Source organism: Phaenicophaeus curvirostris, chromosome 11 (genome assembly GCF_032191515.1).
Source record: "Phaenicophaeus curvirostris isolate KB17595 chromosome 11, BPBGC_Pcur_1.0, whole genome shotgun sequence".
In the NCBI taxonomy this organism is placed as follows: Eukaryota; Metazoa; Chordata; class Aves; order Cuculiformes; family Cuculidae; genus Phaenicophaeus; species Phaenicophaeus curvirostris.
In genome coordinates, this window is record NC_091402.1 from 21623891 (window position 1) to 21645821 (window position 21931).

At 46.5% G+C, this 21931-nt stretch overlaps 1 protein-coding gene across 7 annotated transcripts in view; it reads right to left on the reverse strand.

The window, feature by feature from the left end:
• LOC138725193 (6-phosphofructo-2-kinase/fructose-2,6-bisphosphatase 4) overlaps positions 1-21931 on the reverse strand; it is a 48406-nt gene that overhangs the window by 24379 nt on the left and 2096 nt on the right. For 2 of the 7 annotated variants that reach the window (XM_069865861.1, XM_069865862.1), the window contains exon 1: positions 5240-5382. The exons of 2 other annotated variants lie outside the window; for them this stretch is intronic. In XM_069865861.1, the coding sequence (XP_069721962.1) occupies positions 5240-5345 (106 nt within the window). In that variant the 5' untranslated portion in view covers positions 5346-5382. Of the gene's footprint in view, positions 1-29; positions 81-5239; positions 5383-12547; positions 12618-18300; positions 18421-21931 lie in introns of those variants that run through there. 3 more of the 7 variants (XM_069865866.1, XM_069865864.1, XM_069865865.1) reach the window with 3 other exon arrangements.

Consider the following 21931-nt stretch of genomic DNA (forward strand, 5'->3'; position numbering starts at 1 on the left):
GCATCTTAAAGGCACAAAATAATGGATACCTTCCATGAATCTACCACGGCTACAAGGAACTGCCTAAAAAGAAAGAAGATTATTTTAAGGTGGTGTAAAGATACCACCAGCTCCTTCCACCCCATATTCCAAGGGAATCCCTACATGCAGTTTCCTCAGTGTCTGGACAGAGGAGGAGTCAATTCACTCCAGAAGACTAATCTCAGTGTTACGCCCTAAGGTGTAACCCAACTGTTGTACAAAGCACTGCGATTGCCCAAGATTCCCAAACCTTGGATTGACTAAGTGTCATCCCACAAAGCCACTCGCACGAATCTGGCACGGCTACTCCACATAGCACACCCATCAAAAACAAACAAACAGATCAGCAAAGACAGATAGAATGGTTTGGGTTGGAAGCGACCAGTTGCTCCAAGCCCTGTCCAACCTGGCCTTGAACACCTCCAGGGATGGAGCATCCGTGACTCCTCTGGGCAGTTTGAGCCAGGGCCTCCCCACCCTCACAGGAAAACACAAATACAACTATACTGAAGCAAAATTCTATTTGCAGAAGTAAAGGCTGGCGAGCTACTGTGAAGAAACCTGCAGCCCCCTTAAAAGCTTGCTTCACAGATGACACTGATGGCCTCTCTCTAACAGCCAACTGATAACAACACCCAGCCAACGTCTGTTTGTACCTCACTGAGCAGCAAATGAGATCAACACAACTGCACCACCATGTAACAGGGACTTCTCTTTTCACTGCCAAGCATTCAGTGTGCAAGCCACGCATCACAAATATTTTTATGCAGATTTCCTCAAAGAAAATAGCAAAACTAGCAAAATTGCCTTTACTAAAGCCATACACATGATTTAACACGCACATCTAATCTGTTATTTTAAACACTGTGCACCACTATTTAATTTGTAATTATACAGTAGAAACTAAGGGAGTTATCTGCTTATCCCAATCCAACAAGCTGCAGTCCCATTCTGATTAGGTGCCAGGGTGATGGAGACTCCTCACTCAGAGGCAACACACAAAAAACACATCAAAAATACCAAACAGTGAAGGCAAATAGACAAGTGACTAAGGCATTAAAACAAAGTATTGGAATTTAAGCAAAGACATTATCCCAGTTAAAAAAAAAAAATCTTATACACTACTGAACAACACAGCAAGTTGCAACTCAGTAAAATTATGACTCCTTACTCTTAACTGTCTAGGAAAAAAGAAACTATGTGCTTGGGTTTTTTTGCCTCAAACTCCACTGTGAAATAACGCAAGATGAAGAAGGTTGTGAAATCCATCTGGGACACTGAGGAATCTAGATCAGCATTTCATCAGCCCTCAAAACACACAGTCTTGTGAAATCAGAGACAGGAGCCAGTATTTTTCAAATTCACCTACTACCTAACATCATCAGCTGTTCTTTCCTTTCACCCAAAACAAAGTTTTGGGTTTTCCTTATCTGTTTTAAATTTCTAAGTCAGCTTTTAAGGTCATATGCTTTTTGTATCAAACCACTACAGCTAGCCAGCTGAAGTTTACAAAGTATTCGTACCGTTCCTATGGCCTTTGACTCAAGGCCTGTTCTCCAGAATCGCTGTACTATTTAAAGGCTCACACACAAATATCTTTAACTATAAGCCAACACAACCACACTTCCAAATAAAGTTTGCCCTATGTGTTTTCCCCTATTGCTTATCCAATTTAACTATTGTTAACCCATTTTTTCCTGCTGATCAACAAGGATGGTCACCCTTTTTTGCATCCCACAGAGATGAGTTCCCCATCCTGCTCCTATACTCAAAGCAGCCCGTTATCTTTTAATATGTCACCCTCTTTTTGTCCAAATTACCGGTTTCTAACATCACTTTTGTACAAGATTCAGAACTCATTAGAACTCATTTGAACTCGTGCCACCCTTCATGCCCTCCTAGCAGCCTTTCCACCCACTTGCTTCTTTTTACCGTTGCGCTAATGCCAACAGCAACGGCCCCATCACAGATCCTGATCCTCAGGCTTCAGCCGAGTGTTGTCCTCACTTCATTCACTTATCTTCAGCTTCAGTTCCCTAGGGCTGGGAGTACACAAGCGGTGTGAGCTCAAAGGGTAGAGTTCTTTAGGGCAAAGATCATCTTCATTAGATACTTTTTTTTTTTGGACCTAACATACATTCACAGTGCTGTATGCACAGCAAATAATTGTTAGAATGACCAAATTCCAGCAGATTTGGGGAAATGAAGCCACTAATTGTAATGGAAGGGGGGAAAGTTTAACCACAGGAAGCTCACTATTTATCTCTCACTCTATAAACATCCTCTGCTGGGCTCTCAAAACAACTTTCACTATAGAACACTGCTATTAGGATTTTTTGTCTATGTTTGTAGCCCATTGCTTGATCCATAGACCTTGAAGCAATCCGACATCCAATACCAAGAGTACCTTTAGCGCAACCTATTTACAGGCAAAACCTTTCACATAAGACCACAAAAGGCAAGTGGCAATTATTAATAAAAACACACACACTTACTTCCTACAAGTCTTACTGTGGGAGGTCACTTAGAACAGTTATTTTCATTGTACTGGCCTCAGGAGCTGTAAAAGCTCAGTCTGCTTAGCAGGGCTTACACGCACCTAGAACTCCTCCTTGAAGACCTCATAATGCACAGACTGAAAAGAACTAGCTCTTCATAGCCCCGTTACAGCTGAACCCTGGCACAGCTTGCCAGGCTGCTTCTCCCCCAGAGATCTACAGTTGCTGTAACTTTAAAAGAATTGCAGTTAACACAGGTAAGACCCCTTCAAAGACCAAAATGTCAACACCTCAACTGAAGCATCCACAATTCTGCTCACCCACTTTCTTCTAGAAAGACAAAGTAAGACTAAAAGTAGTGCAGATAAACATCATCAGCATGAACAAGGAAAGAAAAAAGCCACAGGAGACTTAAAGACTTCACATTGCTTAGCCTAAGAATTCAGAAGACACCAGGTCAACCACCTTCACTGCTTCCACTGGAAAGTTACTCTTGGGGACAAGAAATCCATTTCCAATTCAAGCTTGTATGCCCCAAATGACCCAGTCTGGCAGGCCATCCTAAGCTGCCACAGCCCAGCTCACAGGTGACACTGCACCATCAGAGCCCAGGGCAATGCACAACACTTGGGAGCCCAAGAAAAAAAGGATGCCACAGCCCCCTTGCACCAGAAAAATTAGACAGTGTTCTCAGTTTGCTGAAACAAGAGAGACAGTTCGATCAAGGAAGAGTAAATCCTGCTCCTCTCTAGGCTGTTTAACTCTTGCATATCATAAATAACTGTAGAATGTTATGGGTACACTGCAAGAGCAAGCCTGTGCAGAAGGAAAAGGAATAAAAATATATGTCCATATCTGCCTCTCTAGCAAAAAGGTCTGTCAATCATAAGAGATCCTGGACCCCAAAATTATCACAGAATGGTTTGGGTTGGAAGGAACCTTAAAGATCACCCAGTTCCAACCCCCCTGCCATGGGCAGGGACACCTCCCACTGGATCAGGTTGCTCAAAGCCTAAGGATTATAGAATACAACAAAAAATACCAGATAGATGAAATATTTTAAGTTAGTTCATATCAAAAAGCTAAACAATTCTAGCAAGACCAGATTACATGCAATCAATGTGCACTTTTGCTCTAGAGGATTTGTTTGGTGCCGCTCAGGTTTTTCGCTAAAGCACAGCCCCTACGATAAAGCAATAACAAATCTTGTTTGGAAGAGCGATGCTACGTCAAGGCCAAAAGAGAGCATCCTCTTTGGCACGTTCACAAAAGCAATTAGCCACAATTTCTGACCTTTTTCTGTTTCCGCGTCCTCCTCTGACCACACACTATTTTTTTAGATGCAGGAGTAAATCATTTCACACAGAACAGCCACCTGCTTGCCTAGTGGAACCCAAGGAAGCCTGGGTTTTTCTTCAGCCAGGGCTGGACCAGGACCAGGTGGCAGCAGCCAGCAGAGCCCTCCTCTGCTGCCAGTGCGCCCGCTTTGCATGACAAATAACAATCCCACACCACAGAGCCCCTTTGTCTCCAAAACTGCCCTGTACCAAACCTCACTTATTTGAGTAAGGAGGGGAAAAACGAAAAAATAAGACACTGGCAAGGCAAAGTTTCTTAATAAACCAGGGTTTCGCAAGCCCACAGCCAAAGTCTTGGGAGGCGGATAGCACGGCTGGATGCGCATTGGGATCAGGAAAGTCATTAACTCACACAGCAGATGGGCTGATAGAGCTCCAGCCTCAGGAAAACAACAAAAACACAGTGACATTTTCTTGCCTCTCTCCAAGAGGAACCTGCTGAGCATAAAGGCTGCTTGGAAGCAAAGCACATAAAACAACAAAGCCCCCCATACTAAGGAAAGCAAGGGGAATGGATGCTCTTCCCACCCCAGCCTCCCATTGGACACAGATCCAACAGCTTGGGGGTTTTCAGAAATTAAAGCCCAGGTGAAGGCCTTGGGAGACCGGATCGTTATCAGGATGGGGAGCCCAGCTCACCATATGGGGTCCAACCAGGCATGGGAGGGGAGCAGCAGCCTTTGGGGGTCCCGTTGATGGGGGTATCCCACTGATAAGTGGGGTCTCACTGGTGGCGGCAGGGGGATCCCACAGACGGAGGGGAGCCTTGGGGGTGTAGGGGGTGCCTCACTGACCAGGGAGGTCCTACTGACTTGAGGGGGGAAGGGATCTCACTGACACAGTGGTCCCACTGACCAGGGAGGGGGACGAATCTGCTGATGCTGGTGTCCTGATGACTGGGGAGGAGAGAGAATCCTGTCAGTGCTGGGGTCCTGATGATGGGGAATGGGGGCACCCAACTGATGCAGGGGTCCTGATGATGGGGGACGGCGGGACCTCAGTGACAAGTGGGTTCCGATGATCAGGGAAGGGGGGGAGCCCACTGAAGCTGGCATCCTGATGACTGGGGATGGGGGGGATCCCACTGATGCTGGGGTGATGATGTGGGGGTCCCAATGATGGAGAGGGGTTGAATCTGCTGATGCTGGTGTCCTGATGAGGGACAGAGGGATCCCACTAACACTGGGGTCCAGATGACCGGGGGCGGGGGGAGGAAGTGCTGATGCTGGGGTGATGATGGAGGGACCCCATTGATGCGGGGGCCCTGACGATGGGGAACGGGGTGGGTCCCGCTGATCCAGGGGTCCTGATGATGACGGGGAAGGAGGGTCCCTCCCTCCCTCCGCCCCCCGCCCCGCTCACCGCCGCGCTGGGCGCTGTGTCCCGCCGGCAGCCCGTTGTCGTAGGGCTCCCACGTCTTGTGCAGCGGGTTCTGCGTGAGCTCCCGCGCCGGCCCTGCCGCCGCCATCCTCGCCTTCCTCCTCCTCCTCCTCCTCCTCCTCCTCCCACTGCAGCGGCGGGCGGGGCCGCACCGCCCCGGGGCCGGACCGGCAACCGCAACACCCCAACCGGGCACGGACACGGCGTTCTTGCTCCCCCTCCCCCGGGACTGGGACCCGCATCCCCCGAGACTGAGCATCTCGGTCCCCCCCGGGACTGGGAACAGCATCCCCGACCCTAACCAGGGCACGGACACCGCATCATGCCCCTGGGACCGGGAACCGCATCTCTCCCTCCCGGGATAAACACCCGCATCCCCATCCCCAGGGCACGGAAACCGCATTTCCCCCACCAAGGACTGGGAACAGCATCTCTCCCTCCCAGGATAGAGACCCGCATCCCCGTCCCCAGGGCACAGACACCGCATTTCCCCCCCAAGACTGGGAACAGCATCTCTCCCCGTCGGACAGAGACCCGCATCCCCATCCCCGCGGCTCAGTCTGGGGCAAAGAAGGCTCCAGGATGCCCAAAAGCAGCTCCTCTCCCCAGCACTGAAAGGGATGGAAGCTCCTTTAAGCAGCTGGTCTATTCCTTTAGCCATGGAAAAAAAAAAATAATTAATTTAGTTTTACATATCATAAACACAAGCCTAAGCCAGAAACGCTGTGCCAGGCGATATCAGAGCTCCACGGGATGCTGGTTTTAAAATACACCGACACTTGGGTTTCAAGCACCCAAGGCAGAGTCAGAGGTCACACCTTCCCTCCCTGGAGTTTTCAATCTACTAATCCAAAGTTACTTCTCAACCAAAAGCAACGGGGAAAAAAAAAGAATATTGAGGGGGGAGTCCACACTGATAACTGAATATCCCAATTTCTTTCTAGGTATTCCACACCAACAGATTATATTTCATCAATTAACCAAATTCTGCCACTACTGAAAGGGGCTCCAGGAGAGCTGGGGAGGGACTCTGGATCAGGGAGTGCAAGGATAGGACAGGAGGAATGTCCATGGCCGGGGATGGAACTGGATGACCTTCATGGTCCTTTCCAACCCAAACCATCCCATGATTCCATGATCCGGAGGCAGACAGCAGCAAAGCTGCAGCCAGTGCCAGGTGCTGACAGGCAGGCAACTCTGCTTTCCACAGCCAGTAGAAAGCAAAAATATCATTAGGAACCACATCATTAAAGTTGGAAACGACCTCCAAGATCACCAAGTCCAACATGTCACTGCCCTAGAAGGGCCTTCCTTTAAAGCCTCCAAACCAGGGAGCACGCACCACATTTTAACAAGCCAAAGAAACATAGAATAGCCACTTTCATTATTCATTCCCAGGCACTTGGACACTATGACACTAGCCTAAATATATCTGTACTGACCTTCATTTGTATTTTTTTTAATACTAGTCAGACTGAGCATCTGAGGATTGGGTTTAGCTTCACTATTCCATTACAAGCTAAAATGTAGCTTTTTAAACAACAGAAAATCAGTTCTCAGAGGTATTTGGTGAGACACCCCAGGAGAGTTAGCGCTGTTCCTCCAAAACCACATTGTCTTGAACTGCCAATCCCTCTTTTTCAAAGCTGATTTCCTTCTCCTCAAGATTAATTGCAGTTCTCATCTGTAGGCGCCTGCTCCATCTTTTCATGCTAGCATTTTCTTCCCGATTTTGTTTTGAGTTGATAGCCAAGGCAGGAAGGGCAGAGGAATTACAGGAGTTACACGGCACAAAACAAGAGAGGGGGAGGTTTGAACACCTAAAAGCTTCTTGGTTTCTCCCAAGTACGTATTTACTTCCAACAGCTGCCAAAAGGGCTGTGAGCAGGAACAGTTTAATCTGTGTTCCAGGTTAATCCTGGAAACCCTGTCTCCTGTGCACACACAGAGAACATCCCAACCAACAGATGACAGACTTCAGGGGAGAGTCCAGCACCAGGACGTGCCCAACCCTCCCAGTCACAGCCAGGCTCACTGGCACCAGGACGCTTTGGCTTTCTTAACCCTGCCTCCAGTAAGGCCAGGCAAATGTTAACAGAAATAAGAGATTAACAGGAATGCCAATTTAGGAAATACACTTCTTGTTTTACCTGCATTAAGTAGAAAAATGCAAGAAATCCTTCCAATCTCTAAAAGCAAAGTTTGTACAGTCTTTCTGTAAATCCACACACAGAACGAAAATTCTGCTCACTTGCAGCTGAAAACACTGACCTGATGCCATTCCTACAAGAACATCATTTTTCAGAGGTCTGCAGAGCAAGTTACCCCATTTTTAAGCCCCTTCCCCACAACACGAGGCACAACACCACTGAACTCTCTGCTTGCTCAGGGAGATTTAAACCAGTGGCACCTGCACGAAATTTAAATGAGGATTTGTCCAGGTGGTTGTAATGACAGGTGTGTATGGACACCTACTAGCCTTTTTTTTTTTTCCATGAGGTAAAGCCTTCAGCATGGATTAATGACAAGTTTACATTATTATTTTGTTGATCAAACTTATTTAAAGGCCATGAGGGTTTTTTTGTATAACCTCAGTGTAGCAACAAGCTGTTTGGCTGATGACACTGAGAACAGGAATACAGAAGTATTGTGCTACTCCTGCGGTTTCATTTCAAAACATTGTTTTCAAGGGCACTACACTCAGTTCCTAGAAAGAGACAGAACAAATAAACATATATAAACGATAGAGATCACCTTCTGCACAATCACATCATCATCAACCACTGTCCTAACACAAAGGCTTGAGAAGCACGACTGGTTCCTGCAGGTGGAGTGCTGGGAACTCAGTTTTGTTCACTACAGGGAAGACAGGAATAAAGCCTTCACTCCTTGGAAGGCTTTTTACACAAAGCTTCTGCTCTCAGGGCCACGCTGAGCTGAAAGCTTACCCAAAGAAGCACCTCCCTGCAGATGTAAAACATCGAGGGGAAAATGAACTGCTGCACAGAAACAGAATGTGCTTAAGCCAAGGAACCAAGCTGTACTCCTCTTCTCGAATGACTGACTGACAAGATGGGAAACTCTTATGGTTTCATGCATAAAGCAAGTGGTAATTATTCCTCAGACAGGGAGCAATAAAAGAGACTGAATGAAAGTATATGCTTCATCATACAGGAACCTTACCTTGGATCTGTAAATAACGTGGTAATCACATAATACGAGTTCTGCAATATCTGCCAGTCACTCATGTATCTCATTTCCCCAGGAAAGGTAACACTTTATAGTCTGACAGGCTATAAAATATCCATAACCCACCCAACATCTCTGCCTCCTGTCTTTCCACCATCACTCTGGCAGCACCAGCTCACTACTGGGAATAAGAAAAGACAGCTTTTCAGGTCTCCAGTTGCCCACACCCTCACCACACTAAGCACAGCAGACAGCTCACAAAACCCAGATCGCAAACCCTTCTGCAAGCATGGAAAATACAGCTAGAGATATCTGTAAAATGAGTACAGGATGGACAGCCAGCCAGAGGTTACGATGTGTGTTTTATCTAATCACGACGGCTGGAAAGGCAAACACCGTGCTGTGCCCAGCACCGAGATGAAGCATATGAGATGGTTTTGGCACTGCTATTACAGCCCTGACGAGAGTAGGACAATATCCTTGTCCTGCTCTCATAGCAAACCACAAAGAAGGGTTTTCAGGGAAGCTGCAGAATCATAGAATGGTTTGGGTTGGAAGGGGCCTTAAAGCCCATCCAGTTCCACCCCTGCCAGGGGCAGGGACACCTCCCACTGGATCAGGGGCTCCAAGCCCCATCCAACTGGCCTTGAACCCCTCCAGGGATGGGGCAGCCACCCCTGCTCTGGGCAACCTGGGCCAGGGCCTTCCCACCCTCAGCATGAAGAAATTTCTCCTTATGTCCAGTCTAAACCTGCTCCTGTCCAGTTTATCCCCGTTGCCCCTCATCTTATCACTCCAAGCCTTTGTGAACAGTCCCTCCCCAGCTTTCTTGCCCCCACTCAGCTACTGAAAGGTCACTGCAAGGTCTCCCTGTGGCCTTCTCTTCTCCAGGCTGAACAACCCCAGCTCTCAGCCTGTTCTTGTACGGGGGGTGCTACTTGCGGCCTCCTCTGGACCCGTTCCAATAGCTCCATCTCCTTAAGCTGAGGATTCCAGAACCGGCCGCAGGACTCCAGATGAGGACTCACGAGCGAGGAACAGAGGGGCAGCTCCACCTCCCTGGCCCCGCTGGCCCCGCTTCCTTTGGATCAACCCTCCCCCTCGGTCACCCGCTCTCTCCCGGCGCATCGAGAGGCGCAGCGGGTCCCCCCAGCCCCGCCGAGCCCCGCGGGGCCTGCCCCGCACCGCCCGCTCCGCCCGCCAGGGGGCGGCGCCCGCACCGCTCACCCCGGGCCCAACCCTGCCCCTGCCCCCCGGCCCTCAGCGCCTCAGCCACCCGGCTTTGAAACCCCCCAGGGAGGGGGACTCACCCCCTCCCTGGGCAGCCCCTGCCACTGCCCGGTGACCCTTTCTATGAAAAAAGTTTTCCTGATGTCCAGCCTGACCCTCCCCTGGTGGAGCTTGAGGCCATTCCCTCTTCTTCTGTCCCCTGTCACTTGGGAGAAGAGCCCAGCTCCCTCCTCTCCACAACCTCCTCTCAGGTAAAGAGCAATGAGGTCTCCCCTCAGCCTCCTCTTCTCCAGGCTAAACACCCCCAGCTCTCTCAGCCGCTCCTCACCACGAAGCTGATGAAGGGACTGGAGAACAGGCCTTATGAGGAGCGGCTGAGAGAGCTGGGGGTGTTTAGCCTGGAGAAGAGGAGGCTGAGGGGAGACCTCATTGCTCTCTACAGCTACCTGAGAGGAGGTTGTGGAGAGGAGGGAGCTGGGCTCTTCTCCCAAGGGACAGGGGACAGGACGAGAGGGAATGGCCTCAAGCTGCGCCAGGGGAGATTTAGGCTGGACATTAAGAAAAAATTCTTCACAGAAAGGGTCACTGGGCACTGGCAGAGGCTGCCCAGGGAGGGGGTTGAGTCCTCTTCCCTGGAGGGGTTTATGGGACAGGTGGATGAGGTGCTGAGGGACATGGGTTAGTGTTTGATAGGAATGGTTGGACTCGATGATCCGGTGGGTCTCTTCCAACCTGGTTATTCTATGATTCTTGTTCTCCAGCCCCCTCACCAGCTTCATTGCTCTTCTCTGCACTCACCCCAGAGCCTCAACATCCTTCTTGTGGTGAGGGGCCAGAACTGACCCCAGGATTCGAGGAGCGGTCTCACCAGTGTTGAGTCCAGAGGGAGAAGAACCTCCCTGGCCCTGCTGGTCACACCGTTTCTGATCCAAGCCAAGATGCCACTGGCCTCCTTGGCCCTCTGGGCCACTGCTGGCTCATGTGCAGTTGCTGTCAACCAACACCCCCAGATCTTTCTCCTCCAGGCAGCTCTGGAATATCCCTCTAAGAGCGTGTTTTCTTTAAAACAGTGTTTTTCCAGACACTGTTCATTTGATACAAGAAGTTACTATTACAAAAAGATGGAATATTTTGATTTAAACTAAAGTTTCACCTAAGTAACTGTGTTCTTTGAAAGTTGGACAGGCTGTCCCTCTGACAGCGTGTTTCCTCCCTCTGATAGCATGTTTTATTTTAGGCTGTTTTTCCAGACACTGTTCATTCTTTCAAGACGATAATGCCTTGTGTTCCGCATGGTCTGTGCTGAACAAACGTGTCTTCTCCTGTGAGCCCCCCTGTCTGCAGCCTTTCCCCATCTCAAAGGCAAGATCAGGCAGAGCTGGAGCCAAAGCTCCACGTTAGCAAGAGTTTTGCCTGTTGTGAAGTTCATAACAACATTGAAGTGCATCATTGGAAAGTAATAGAATATGCATAAGATTTCCAGGAAAACTTATCCACATGCACATAAGTGGGAAATGCATCCTGTCCCAGCTCTTGTCTGGCTGCACACGGTGGCTGGAGATCGCTCCCTCGTGTTGCCAGGCCTGGGAAAGGATGATCGCTTTCTGAAATTCAAAAGTGTTTATTTGCCTGCATTTTCAGTATCACCTTTGCCCGGAAAAACTAATTAATTCACTTTCAGATCTCATAAACATACAGCTAAGCCAGGTTGTAAACACCGTGCCAGGAGATTTCAGAGCTGATTCCAGAGATTTCACAGGATGCTGGCATTAAAATATACCCACTTGGCTTTTAAGCACCCAAGGTAGAGTCAGAGGCCAGAGAATTTTCCTCCATGGAGCTTTCACTCTCCTAATCCAAAGTTACTTCTCAACCATATGCAAAAAACGGAATATTGGGCAGGAAAGTCCACACTCAAAACTAAACATCCCCATTTCTTTCTAGGCATTCCACACCAACAAATATTTCATCATTAACCAAAATACTCCCAGTACTCAAAGGGTCTCCAGGGAAGCTGGGGAGGGGCTCTTGATCAGGGAATGCAGGGATAGGATGAGGGAGAGTGGTTTGAAGCTGAAAGAGGGGAGATGGAGATGAGATCTTGTGAAGAAATGTTTTCCTGTGAGGATGGGGAGGCCCTGGCCCAGGTTTCCCAGAGCAGTGGTGGCTGCCCCATCCCTGGAGGGGTTCAAGGCCAGGTTGGATGGAGAAACCAGATCCAGTGGGAGGTCCCTTCCAACCCAAACCATTCCATGATTCTACAATTCCACAGCTCTAAAACAATCCTCCTTCCACAACGTCACAAGTTTAAGAACACCAGTAGCACCTGACCTCTACACACACCTGGCAAACAGCTAAATCCAGGAGTTCTCTATTGCAATGACAAGTTGATTGAAGTAACAAGCAGGAATTAGTTTAAACAATGCATCTTAAAACATCTTAAATATTTTCTACATATTGCAATGGTGAGAGGAAGAGAGGTGAGAGTTGGAGTCCTTATTCCCCCTTTAAGAAGACAAATAGAGAGGTCTGTGTGCCCCAGCTTACAACTCTAAAAGGGTTCAGCCACATTGCAGAACAACAGCTTAGTTTCAATACAGAGTCAGGAGGCAGAATTTGCAAAGATCATTATGTATGAATGTTATTCGAGTAATACAGATACACAACAGCACAGCCTCAACACACACACACACACGTATCCAACCGACATCCAACCAACACTCCCCAATTCCACACGGACTAGATGTCTCTGACTAGCTAACCAGCAATTAACTGCATCACAGTTTTTGTCTAAAGCATACAGAATAATTCCTATTGAAATTATATTTGATTTTCTCTTTTCATGGAAAAGAAAAAGGATGTCAAGTGTACCTTGGGCAGGCTCGTGGCAGTCCTTCATTGGCCAAAATCCACACAGCTGGGAGCATCACCCCGGGACAGCTCGTGACAGCTATCTAATATACAAAGGGATTACAACATCCCCAGCCAATTAGGGGAGATGGTGACCAAACACACAACTATGCTTCACCCGTCTTGTTTGCAAGCAACAACCCTCTGACAAAAGCTGGATTTGGGGTGGAGTGGGAGAGATTTCTCCCCACACACACCTTATAGGCTGTGGGGCTGATTTCTGTTGTTTTGAGCAAGCATTTGTTGTGGTGCTCTTAAATGGTGAAAGGCTGCGGCTTCTGGGTAATGACAGCACCCAAACTTGCAACTGGGCAGAGCTTCCACCGCAATGACCAACACAAGTGCAGAGCAGATGGGATACTTGGCCTGTTCCATCACATCCCTTATTACATGAGGCTTCAGCAGGGGCCAGAATGTTCCTCCCAAGGGTAATTCCCATATTCCTGAAGCAGGGATCAAGCCTGGCAGGTTTTTCCTCACTGGAAGAGGAGTCCTTATCAACCTGCCTAAAGCCAGGGCCCATCTGCTAGGTATGTTGTCACCTTTGTAAGGCAAGTACTAACTCACCTGTGCTCAATTGCCATGGAAACCTAGAGACAAAGGAAGCTGCCCTAACAAAGAAAGAGGTGACTTTCTTCCTCCCAGGCTGTTCCTGAGCCCTTGGCTGATGTCAGGTGATGCCTTGGGAGCAGTCATGCTGCAGAAGAGATGCCTCATGAGTTACAAACTTCTCACAACTTCCCACAGAAAACAGAGCAAGTTCCTTCCCATGAAGCACTTAGCAAGCACAATGAGCAATCGGGGAAGGCAAAGTAAGCAAAATGGCTTACTTTGATTCATCCCTTCTCAGTTCAGTTTCTTGGGACTTCTTGCTACATCAGTTTCTCAACTGACCATTTCCCATCTCCTCAGGACTGCTTATGGTTTGTCCTCAAAAAAAGCCCCGTGCCTTTTGTTTTCCCACTCAGTCTAATACCCCAGGAGTCAATCCAACAAAAAATGACACATAGCCCACTATGTCCCTGAAAATTTCAAGCATCCCATATGACAAGTTCAGCAGGTTCCCCACGCCATCTTCACACATACCTCCACTTAGGACTAGATTCCAAACCAACTGAAACCACAAGGGACAGGTCTTGTGATACACAGCCCTAGTACTTGCTCCATATCTTCTGAGGAACAAATAAGTTTATCACTGCTCCATCCACTCCATATCCTATTTCCTATCATTGCCTAAAGGGAAGAAATTCCAGTTGTCTTGAAGTAGGCTGCTACCTCAAAGACAAGCAAAGCCATGGAAGGTTCATAACCAAAAAAAGAATCTGCCTTCAGCAAAACACACCTTTAGAAGTTATTTTACTAGAGTTCATTTTACTGTTAGAATTCCTGGCTACACATCATTCTGCCAGAGATTCATGAAAAAAAAAAAAAAATATATATATATATAATCAGGCTTTTTGAGAACAAGCTACTCCTAAGAACAAGAGGACTCTTCAACATTAATGAGGGAATAGATTTAAACAACACCCAACGTCCTACAAAGATATATAAATACAGATACTAGAGAGATTTCTTCAGCGGAAGCAAAATAATATCCCTTAGCATAGATAAGGAAAATAACTTCTCCAAACAGATGATGTTGGTATAAAGTAAATCAGTGGGAAAACAAGTTCTCAGCTACTCTAACAATCATCAACACACCTGATGCAAGAGAAGATCTGACAGGGCTCCTCACTCCGAGGCCTCACAGCACATTTCTTCAGCTGGAGAGTAGGTTAACTCCCACACTAATTTGCATTCATTGTATTCATCATCTACCAAAACACTGATAGTTATTCACTGTGCACACAAAACAACGAGGTAACCCTTACAGTAGTGTTTATGTGGCTCGATTCCAGCACAGTTATGTGTTTTCAAAGCCATGACAACCTAACAATTAGGAAACAAACACTAAACATACAAAGGTTTTTATTCTAAGAATTGTACCAATAAAATCTTGGATGGCTTCACATTGTATTGTGTGCACATAAAACAGGCAATCTAAGATTACTTGGGAGATACAGGTTATCACCAAACGTCATCTCACCAACATGTGGATTCCATGAGAATCCCAGAACATATGCTGAGATTCACGTACACAGTATGATCTAAAAAAATACACCCTGCTACCCTCTCACTCTTCTTTCATTATATTTATGTGAGCTGTTCTCGAAAGCATGAGCATTTGGGGCACTTCCATTATATATAAACAAATAATCATGTTAGCTTGGATATTTATCACATTTCAGAAGAAATAATCAGTCTATTTTAAACATGGGAGAAGCCTAACGTCTGGAGGTAAACCCCATCAACGAGACGCCACTGTTCTCACGCAAGGAAGTCTCCTGCGTTAGGTCTAACATGAGGCATAGATTTAGGCTGGTCTGCATTAACCCCATTCTTTAAATCCAAAGGATAAATCACCGATTTATTACACCTCTGGTCCAACCAGCCACCTCCCACCTTCACCTCTGAGAGAATAACACAATTATTTCCTTGGAAAATATGCCAGATCCTCAAGTGGTGCTTCCAGGCATTGCTTAAAACTATTTCCATCATCACAACATCAAGCAACGTTTTATTTCTTCCTGCTATGACACAACATAAAGGAAACAAAGCATCCATTATTCATCTTTTCTGATCCCCGGTGTTAAAAAAACCCCTTTGTAGCACACTGTATAGCAGGGAATGCAAACTATTTACATGCTGGGGCACGTGCTTCTCAGTAGTGCAGGAAGAAGACATTAAAATCCATGGTACTAATTGCCCACCTACCCTCATGGGTCTAGAAGGTAACTGCAAACACAGTTGCTTGGACTTGCCGAGAACAGCCATCCCAACCCATCGTCCTGGCAGCATGTGACGTAGTTACCACAGCTCCGACCAGCACAGCCTTGCACAACCTCTGGACACACGTGGGTGTAGTCCTGACACGCTCTCCCCTTCCCTGGAAGTGTGATTCAGCAGCCAGTCTGCTTCCCTGATGCTGCCTCAGTTCCCTGGAATCTGCGATACACCTCAGCAAATCCAAGGCTTGGGAAATCTCTAATATTTCAAAGAGAAGGAAATGCAAAACCATACCGGCAGCCACTAGGATGTTTGTTCTTGTGCTTCTTGAACCTGCAAGAGAGTCTCTGTCACCTCAAAGCTCTCTATTCCTTTCCAGCCACATCAGCATATCAGGAAAAAACCTTCCCAATTCCGAGTTTGCTATTACAAATAAGGGTACAGTTAGAAGGAGCATGAGGAAAGGATTATCAATATTAAATAAAAGACAACCCTTCTCCGGGCGTGGATTATGCTCAGAGCTATTTTTATACTAGATATTATAAAATTTGATGTATATATTTGTCCTTTCATTCAGCTAGGATGCCACAAAACCCACTTGGTCCTAACAGCTAGATCTGGGCTGCTAAACAAAATACAGCAAAACAAGGGCAACTGCCTTCTCAGAACGGAACTAAAATACTTAACACTATCTTTAAAACCAAGCGCTACCAACTGACTTTAGAAGCAGAATTTATCAGAACAGCCACTTTAAAGAAAAATATCTGTAAAACTGTATTAAGTGCGTCAGGAAAGTTGTCTGGTGAGCTGCAAAAAGGAGAAATGTGTAAAAAGAGGAATATAAATTCTCAGCCTGGAGAAGGGTCCAGGGAGATCTTAGTGCAGCTTCCAGCACTGAAACGGGCTCCAGGAGAGCTGGGGAGGGGCTCTTGATCAGGGAATGCAGGGATAGGATGAGGGAGAGTGGTTTGAAGCTGAAAGAAGGGAGATGGAGATGAGATCTCAGGAATAAATGTTTTCCTGTGAGGGTGGGGAGGCCCTGGCCCCGGCTGCCCAGAGCAGCGGTGGCTGCCCCATCCCTGGAGGGGTTCAAGGCCAGGCTGGATGGGGCTTGGAGCCCCTGATCCAGTGGGAGGTGTCCCTGCCCATGGGACTGGTTGGGCTTTGAGGTCCCTTCCAACCCAAACCATTCTATGATATTGACAATAAAGAGTACATAGAATTTGCATGCGATCCAAACACATCAGGTAAACCAAATTAATGAAGGCTTTGGGACGAGGATACCTGTTAGGCGGCAGTGTTTTAAAATACAACAGGTAATGAAAATATAGGAAGCACTACTGGGGGTTTGGGGCTTGAAATATTGAATGACTCCTGATGGAGAAATCCAAGAGGAAAAAGGCAAGGAGGAAGACAGCCACTGGAGTGGGTGACAAACCATCAGAGGCACAGAGTACATCTGAGTCATCAGCACATAATAGAAGCTGAAGACATGCGAACGCATGAAAGAGGACATGGGGAGGCAAGAGCAAGACAAGGTCAAACCATGGGAGAAGGAGGAAACACCAGACAGGGAGGGGGGGAAAATAAAGAAAAACAAGGTGTTGGAAGCAGCAGTGACTGTGCAGATATCGCAGAGAACAAGGATGAAACAGGGGGCTTCAAACCTGCCAGTGGCAGAAATAACATGTAAATAGAAAGAAGCACCCAAAATGGACCAAGCAGAGGCTGTTGTGGAGATTGTGCAGCCGCAGGCTGTGAGAAGGACCAGACTTGGAGAGGGCTGGAACATAAAAACAGGGGGCACAGGAGTTAAAGTTCTGATGGATACAGACTCCAGCATACATTACTGTAGGGGATAAGTGGGTCATTAAGGGAAAAAGCCCATGGCAACAGAAGCAAAGGCAACCGAGTTAATGGAGCTGCGACTGAGGACACACACCAAGTTATGAGACTCAGTATCACGCATGCCCCATAGGCGACAGAGGTAAGCAAGCAGGGCTTGAAAAGTAAAGAATAAATCCCTCTGGAAAGCCGGCGTGGAAGACTGACACCGACACAAGGAGGAAAAAGCTCACAGCATATGTGACACCAGCTGTCTCTGGAAATATTCTTAAGCCTTATGAAAAAGGAGTGTATTCATCCGAATAAAAATACAAGCAAACTAGAGCAAAGCTGCTCAGAAGCTACCGATGACAGAATTTATAATAAAAGCAATGTTAATCTTAATTTGGCGAGCTGCAATGCTGTCACATAGTCTAAAACCTAGCACGAATGCAAAAAAAAAAAAAAAAAAAAGAGGCCAAACCGAGATCCAAATGAGTGGTGAATCTCAGCCTTCTCAGCCTCCAGGGCAGGCTTCTCATTCTCTTTGTTATTTTGCAAGTGCAGCTAGATGGCTTACCAGCTTCCCCAGAATAACAGGATCAATATGTAGATGAGGAAGCTTAATAAGGATAATAAAATTACGACAGCCCAAATAATCTAATTTATGGAGTGCAGACAGGCTAAACAACACAAATGCTACAAATAGAAGCTCTTGCAAGGGGACACATTTACCAAGTGAGAGTCACCAGCATCCTATTAGCAAAGAAACCTTGTTTTTAAAAAGTAAAACCCCGGAATACACTTTATATCCCATGAAATAACTTTGTTTCAGCACAAGTCTCCCTAGATAAAATAAATTAGGAAGAAAATCATTTGACTGTACAGAGGCCATACACCATCACACAAAGCATACACGAGAGCTTTAGGCACCGGGATGTGTAAATACACGTTCAAACACTAAAATTTCAATATAAATTGAAAGCAAAGCACATACAGGATGTAAGGATGGAAAACAACAAAAAGGATCAAGAGCAAATGAGCACAGCAGCTCGTACACCCACCACCTCCAGTGAAACGCCGGCTGTCTGGGCTTGGTCTGTGTCTCCTGGGTCTCCCCCTCCCCACCAAGGGGGTCTGAAGTCACTGACTGATTTGAACCGTATTCGACACGGGACAGAGGTCTCAAAACCATTAGTCTCCTACATTTTAGCGAGCACCAGCTACCACAAGAGCTCTGCCTTGTCAGTGCTCCCACTAAGTGCTTCAACCTGCCCCATCAGACACGGGATTGACACCAGATGAGCCCAAATTCTTGGAACCGACCCAACCCGGGGAACAAAGATTGCAAGCCCAAGACCTAAATCCATGGGAGACATTCCTTCCACAATGGCTAGAATATTAAGTTCCTGTATTTTAATCCCCAAAGGAAGCATTTCTCCGAATAATAAATAAAAAGCAGCAAGATCAGCCTCCTACAAACACTGACACCAGCCATGGCAGGGGTTCTTGCTTCCTCCGTGGCATCGGCTGCCTTGCTGACTCCCCCCGTCTCCACCCCATCAGTCTGCCTCTCAAAAGCCATCTGAAATTTTTTAATTGCATGAGGTCACGAACCCTTGAAATCTCCCCATTGTTTTGAGGAAACTGGTTCCACATTGGCAGCGGAAAAACTACAAAGCTCTTCTATTTTTTTCTTCTCCTCCTTAATGCAGAAGGTAAATGTTGCAGAGCTCCACACTTAAGAATATCCATAGGGTTCCCATGAACCACAAACATTGCTTGTTATTAACTGACAACATCAATTAGATTTCCAGGGATATGTGATCATAAAAAAAAAACCAACCCAAAACACTTAAAGGAAGAAAAAAACAGTCTTAAATCTGAATATTGTTGTGGCAGCATCACTTGTCAGAAGCAGCCTCAGACGCATTAAAGCGACTCGTGTTTGTTGTGCTCCTTGATTAGCTTATGTTAAAAGGGGTGTGTGGAGTCATATGGAAGCTTTTTGACCATAAATAAATCACCACAAATATTTTGCTTCTTGCATCCTTTGATTTAAACTACGCACTGGCAAACTGCATGTACTCCAGCCACAAGGATTTCTTGCTGCTTAAGGAAACCTTCCCATTTATTCACCTAAAGCAGATGGAGGATCAGCTCAAGCCTCTGCAGTTCCAGCGCAGACTAACCCAGCTATCAAAACACGCACTGCTGTCTGCAGATGGAGAAATCATCCACACATGAATCCACTTCAAAAGATGCAGCACTGCAAGTGGCTCTTCCCAGGAAAACAGCGCTTCTAAATCACTTCTAGGTATTGCTAAACAGCTCCGCACCCACGCCACAACAGATTTGTGGCTGGCAGGGCTGTGTTGTAACTCCTGCAGGGAGGAGAACAGCGGCCAGGGAGCCCGGATCACACAGCTCATCACATTCCCCCTGCCAGGGCACAACACACATGAAGCCAGCTCTAAACCACGACACACAGACAGGACAGTACACAGAAAAGGAAGAAAATTCACATTTGGAAATACGACTATTCAGGAACAAGCTAGGTGGCCAACTTCAGAGTGAAAAAGGGAAATTAGAACTTAAACCCCATTCCGATTTACCCTTTCCTAACTTTACTTGTGTGTGGCCTGTAAACAAGATAGTAATGTACTGAATCATCTGGAAGCTAATGCCACACAGCCATTTCAGATATCCAAGTGCTGAAATTATACCAGCCCATACAAATTTAAAGTTGTAACAGGCACATTATGTTCACAAGCGCACTGGTGACAAATCCATCCCGTTTTCTTAATAAAACATTACAAAACATCCCTTTTATCCATCATATGAACAAAAGTCAGTCGCAATCAGGAGACTCATCGTTTGCATTCAGGACCTACCATGGCAGCTACACGCTTAAAGACTTCAGGATTCATTCCAGTGGATTCCTTCAGATCCTTAAACGTTGTGGACGTGGAAATGTTTGAGCCTTCAGATAAATGGAGCCAGCATCCAGAAGAGCCCCCCTATTCACCAGCTTCTCAAATGAGAGATGAGTTTGACATAATAAAAAACACAACCTCAAAAGCGCTTACTACCACTTTTGCCGTAACGCAGGCGAGTTTACAGGTTTTATGCAAACATTTCTTCTCTTTGCACAGACACAAATTCACAGACTCCTCATATTGCACTGATTATACTTAAAACAGCCACACACAGCTCCGCTCGGCAGCAGCAAGGTCAATACTCCACCAGGTAATACGTTAAGTACATCTGGAGATTAGTATTCATAATTAACGTAGGATTGCAATATTTAGAGCTAGGTTTTGGCAGGCACCCAAGTACAAGCCTGATTATTAGCCAGTCTGTCCCCACGGGGTTGTCAGAGTCAGCTGGGTCAGTGGCTCCCCCCAAAGCCACCCCCTGCACACCCAAACCCCACCCAAAATAAACCCACCCCTCCAAAAACATCAACCCGCGTAAAGCAGCGGGACTCATGCCCATACCTTCACTTTAAACGCCCGATTAAAATGGAGTAAAACCTGGAATCAACTTAAATCACTTAATTTTAGCTTTTGGAGAGCCCAACAAGACAGCGTAGTGAGTTCAGAGCTTGTTATTCTCTTTTACTCCCTTATAAAATTTAATTACTTAACTTCTTATGCTCTCATCGACCACAAGTCAAGTGCTAGGTCTGGGACAAAAGGTTAACAGACTCATTATTTGACTTAAAATGGGGGAAAAAAGGCTACCAGGGAAAATCAAAGCACAGTCAAGGAACCCAGGACCTCCCAGACCTGGTGCTTCCTCAGCTGTGTTTGGAGAACTGTTACCCTTTCTGCTGGGCAGCCTGATCCAGCGAAAGGTGTCCCTGATCATCACAGGGGGTTGGAACTGGATGATCTTTAAGATCTCTTCCAACCCAAACTATTCTATGATTCTATCGTTCTACTACATTTGCCTTGTGACTCTTCCCAAGGTCCTGCCCCACCAGGGTGTGGGGACACAAGCTGACACTATTTTCAGTAAATTAAAACAAATTAAAAAAAAAACCAACTACAAACAAAAAAAAAACAGAGTGAAAAGGAGAGAATGGTCCACCAGGTCATCTGCTTCAGAAGAAGCTGAAACATTCTTCCAATGCATGATGTTTTCCAGCATTTTAAGTCTAATGTTTACTTGCATCTCAAAGTAAAATCTGTAGATGTTCCACACAGAGGTTAAGCCCCAAGGAAACCGTGCAACCACAGTGAGCAATCCGGTACACATCTGCTGTGCTTCGTCAGCAGTCAGAGATCACCCCCAAGTTGGATTTACCAAATCTCTTACTCATAAAAGCAGAAGGAACATTGATGCAATCAAAGTGAGCAAAATACTGGTGCAAGCAGGCTGATCTTGTTAAATTGGATGATACATTAAAAACATAGTGCTAAAAGCACTCAATTCAACAAGCTTACTTAGGATTTTTTCCATAACAAAGTGTTCTATTTCAAAGCAGACCCTTCCTTCAAATGACCTCAGAAAAGTTCTTTGGGCCCTCATCCTGCATAACTATCCCTACACGAACGCTCTCATTAGATGATGCACCCATTTAAAAGGCCCGGGACCTTATGTAAATGGATGTTATTGCTTTTAATTGCACCCATAATTATGGGAGTGCCTTACAACTGAGCACAGACATATGAAGCAAACTTACTGGAA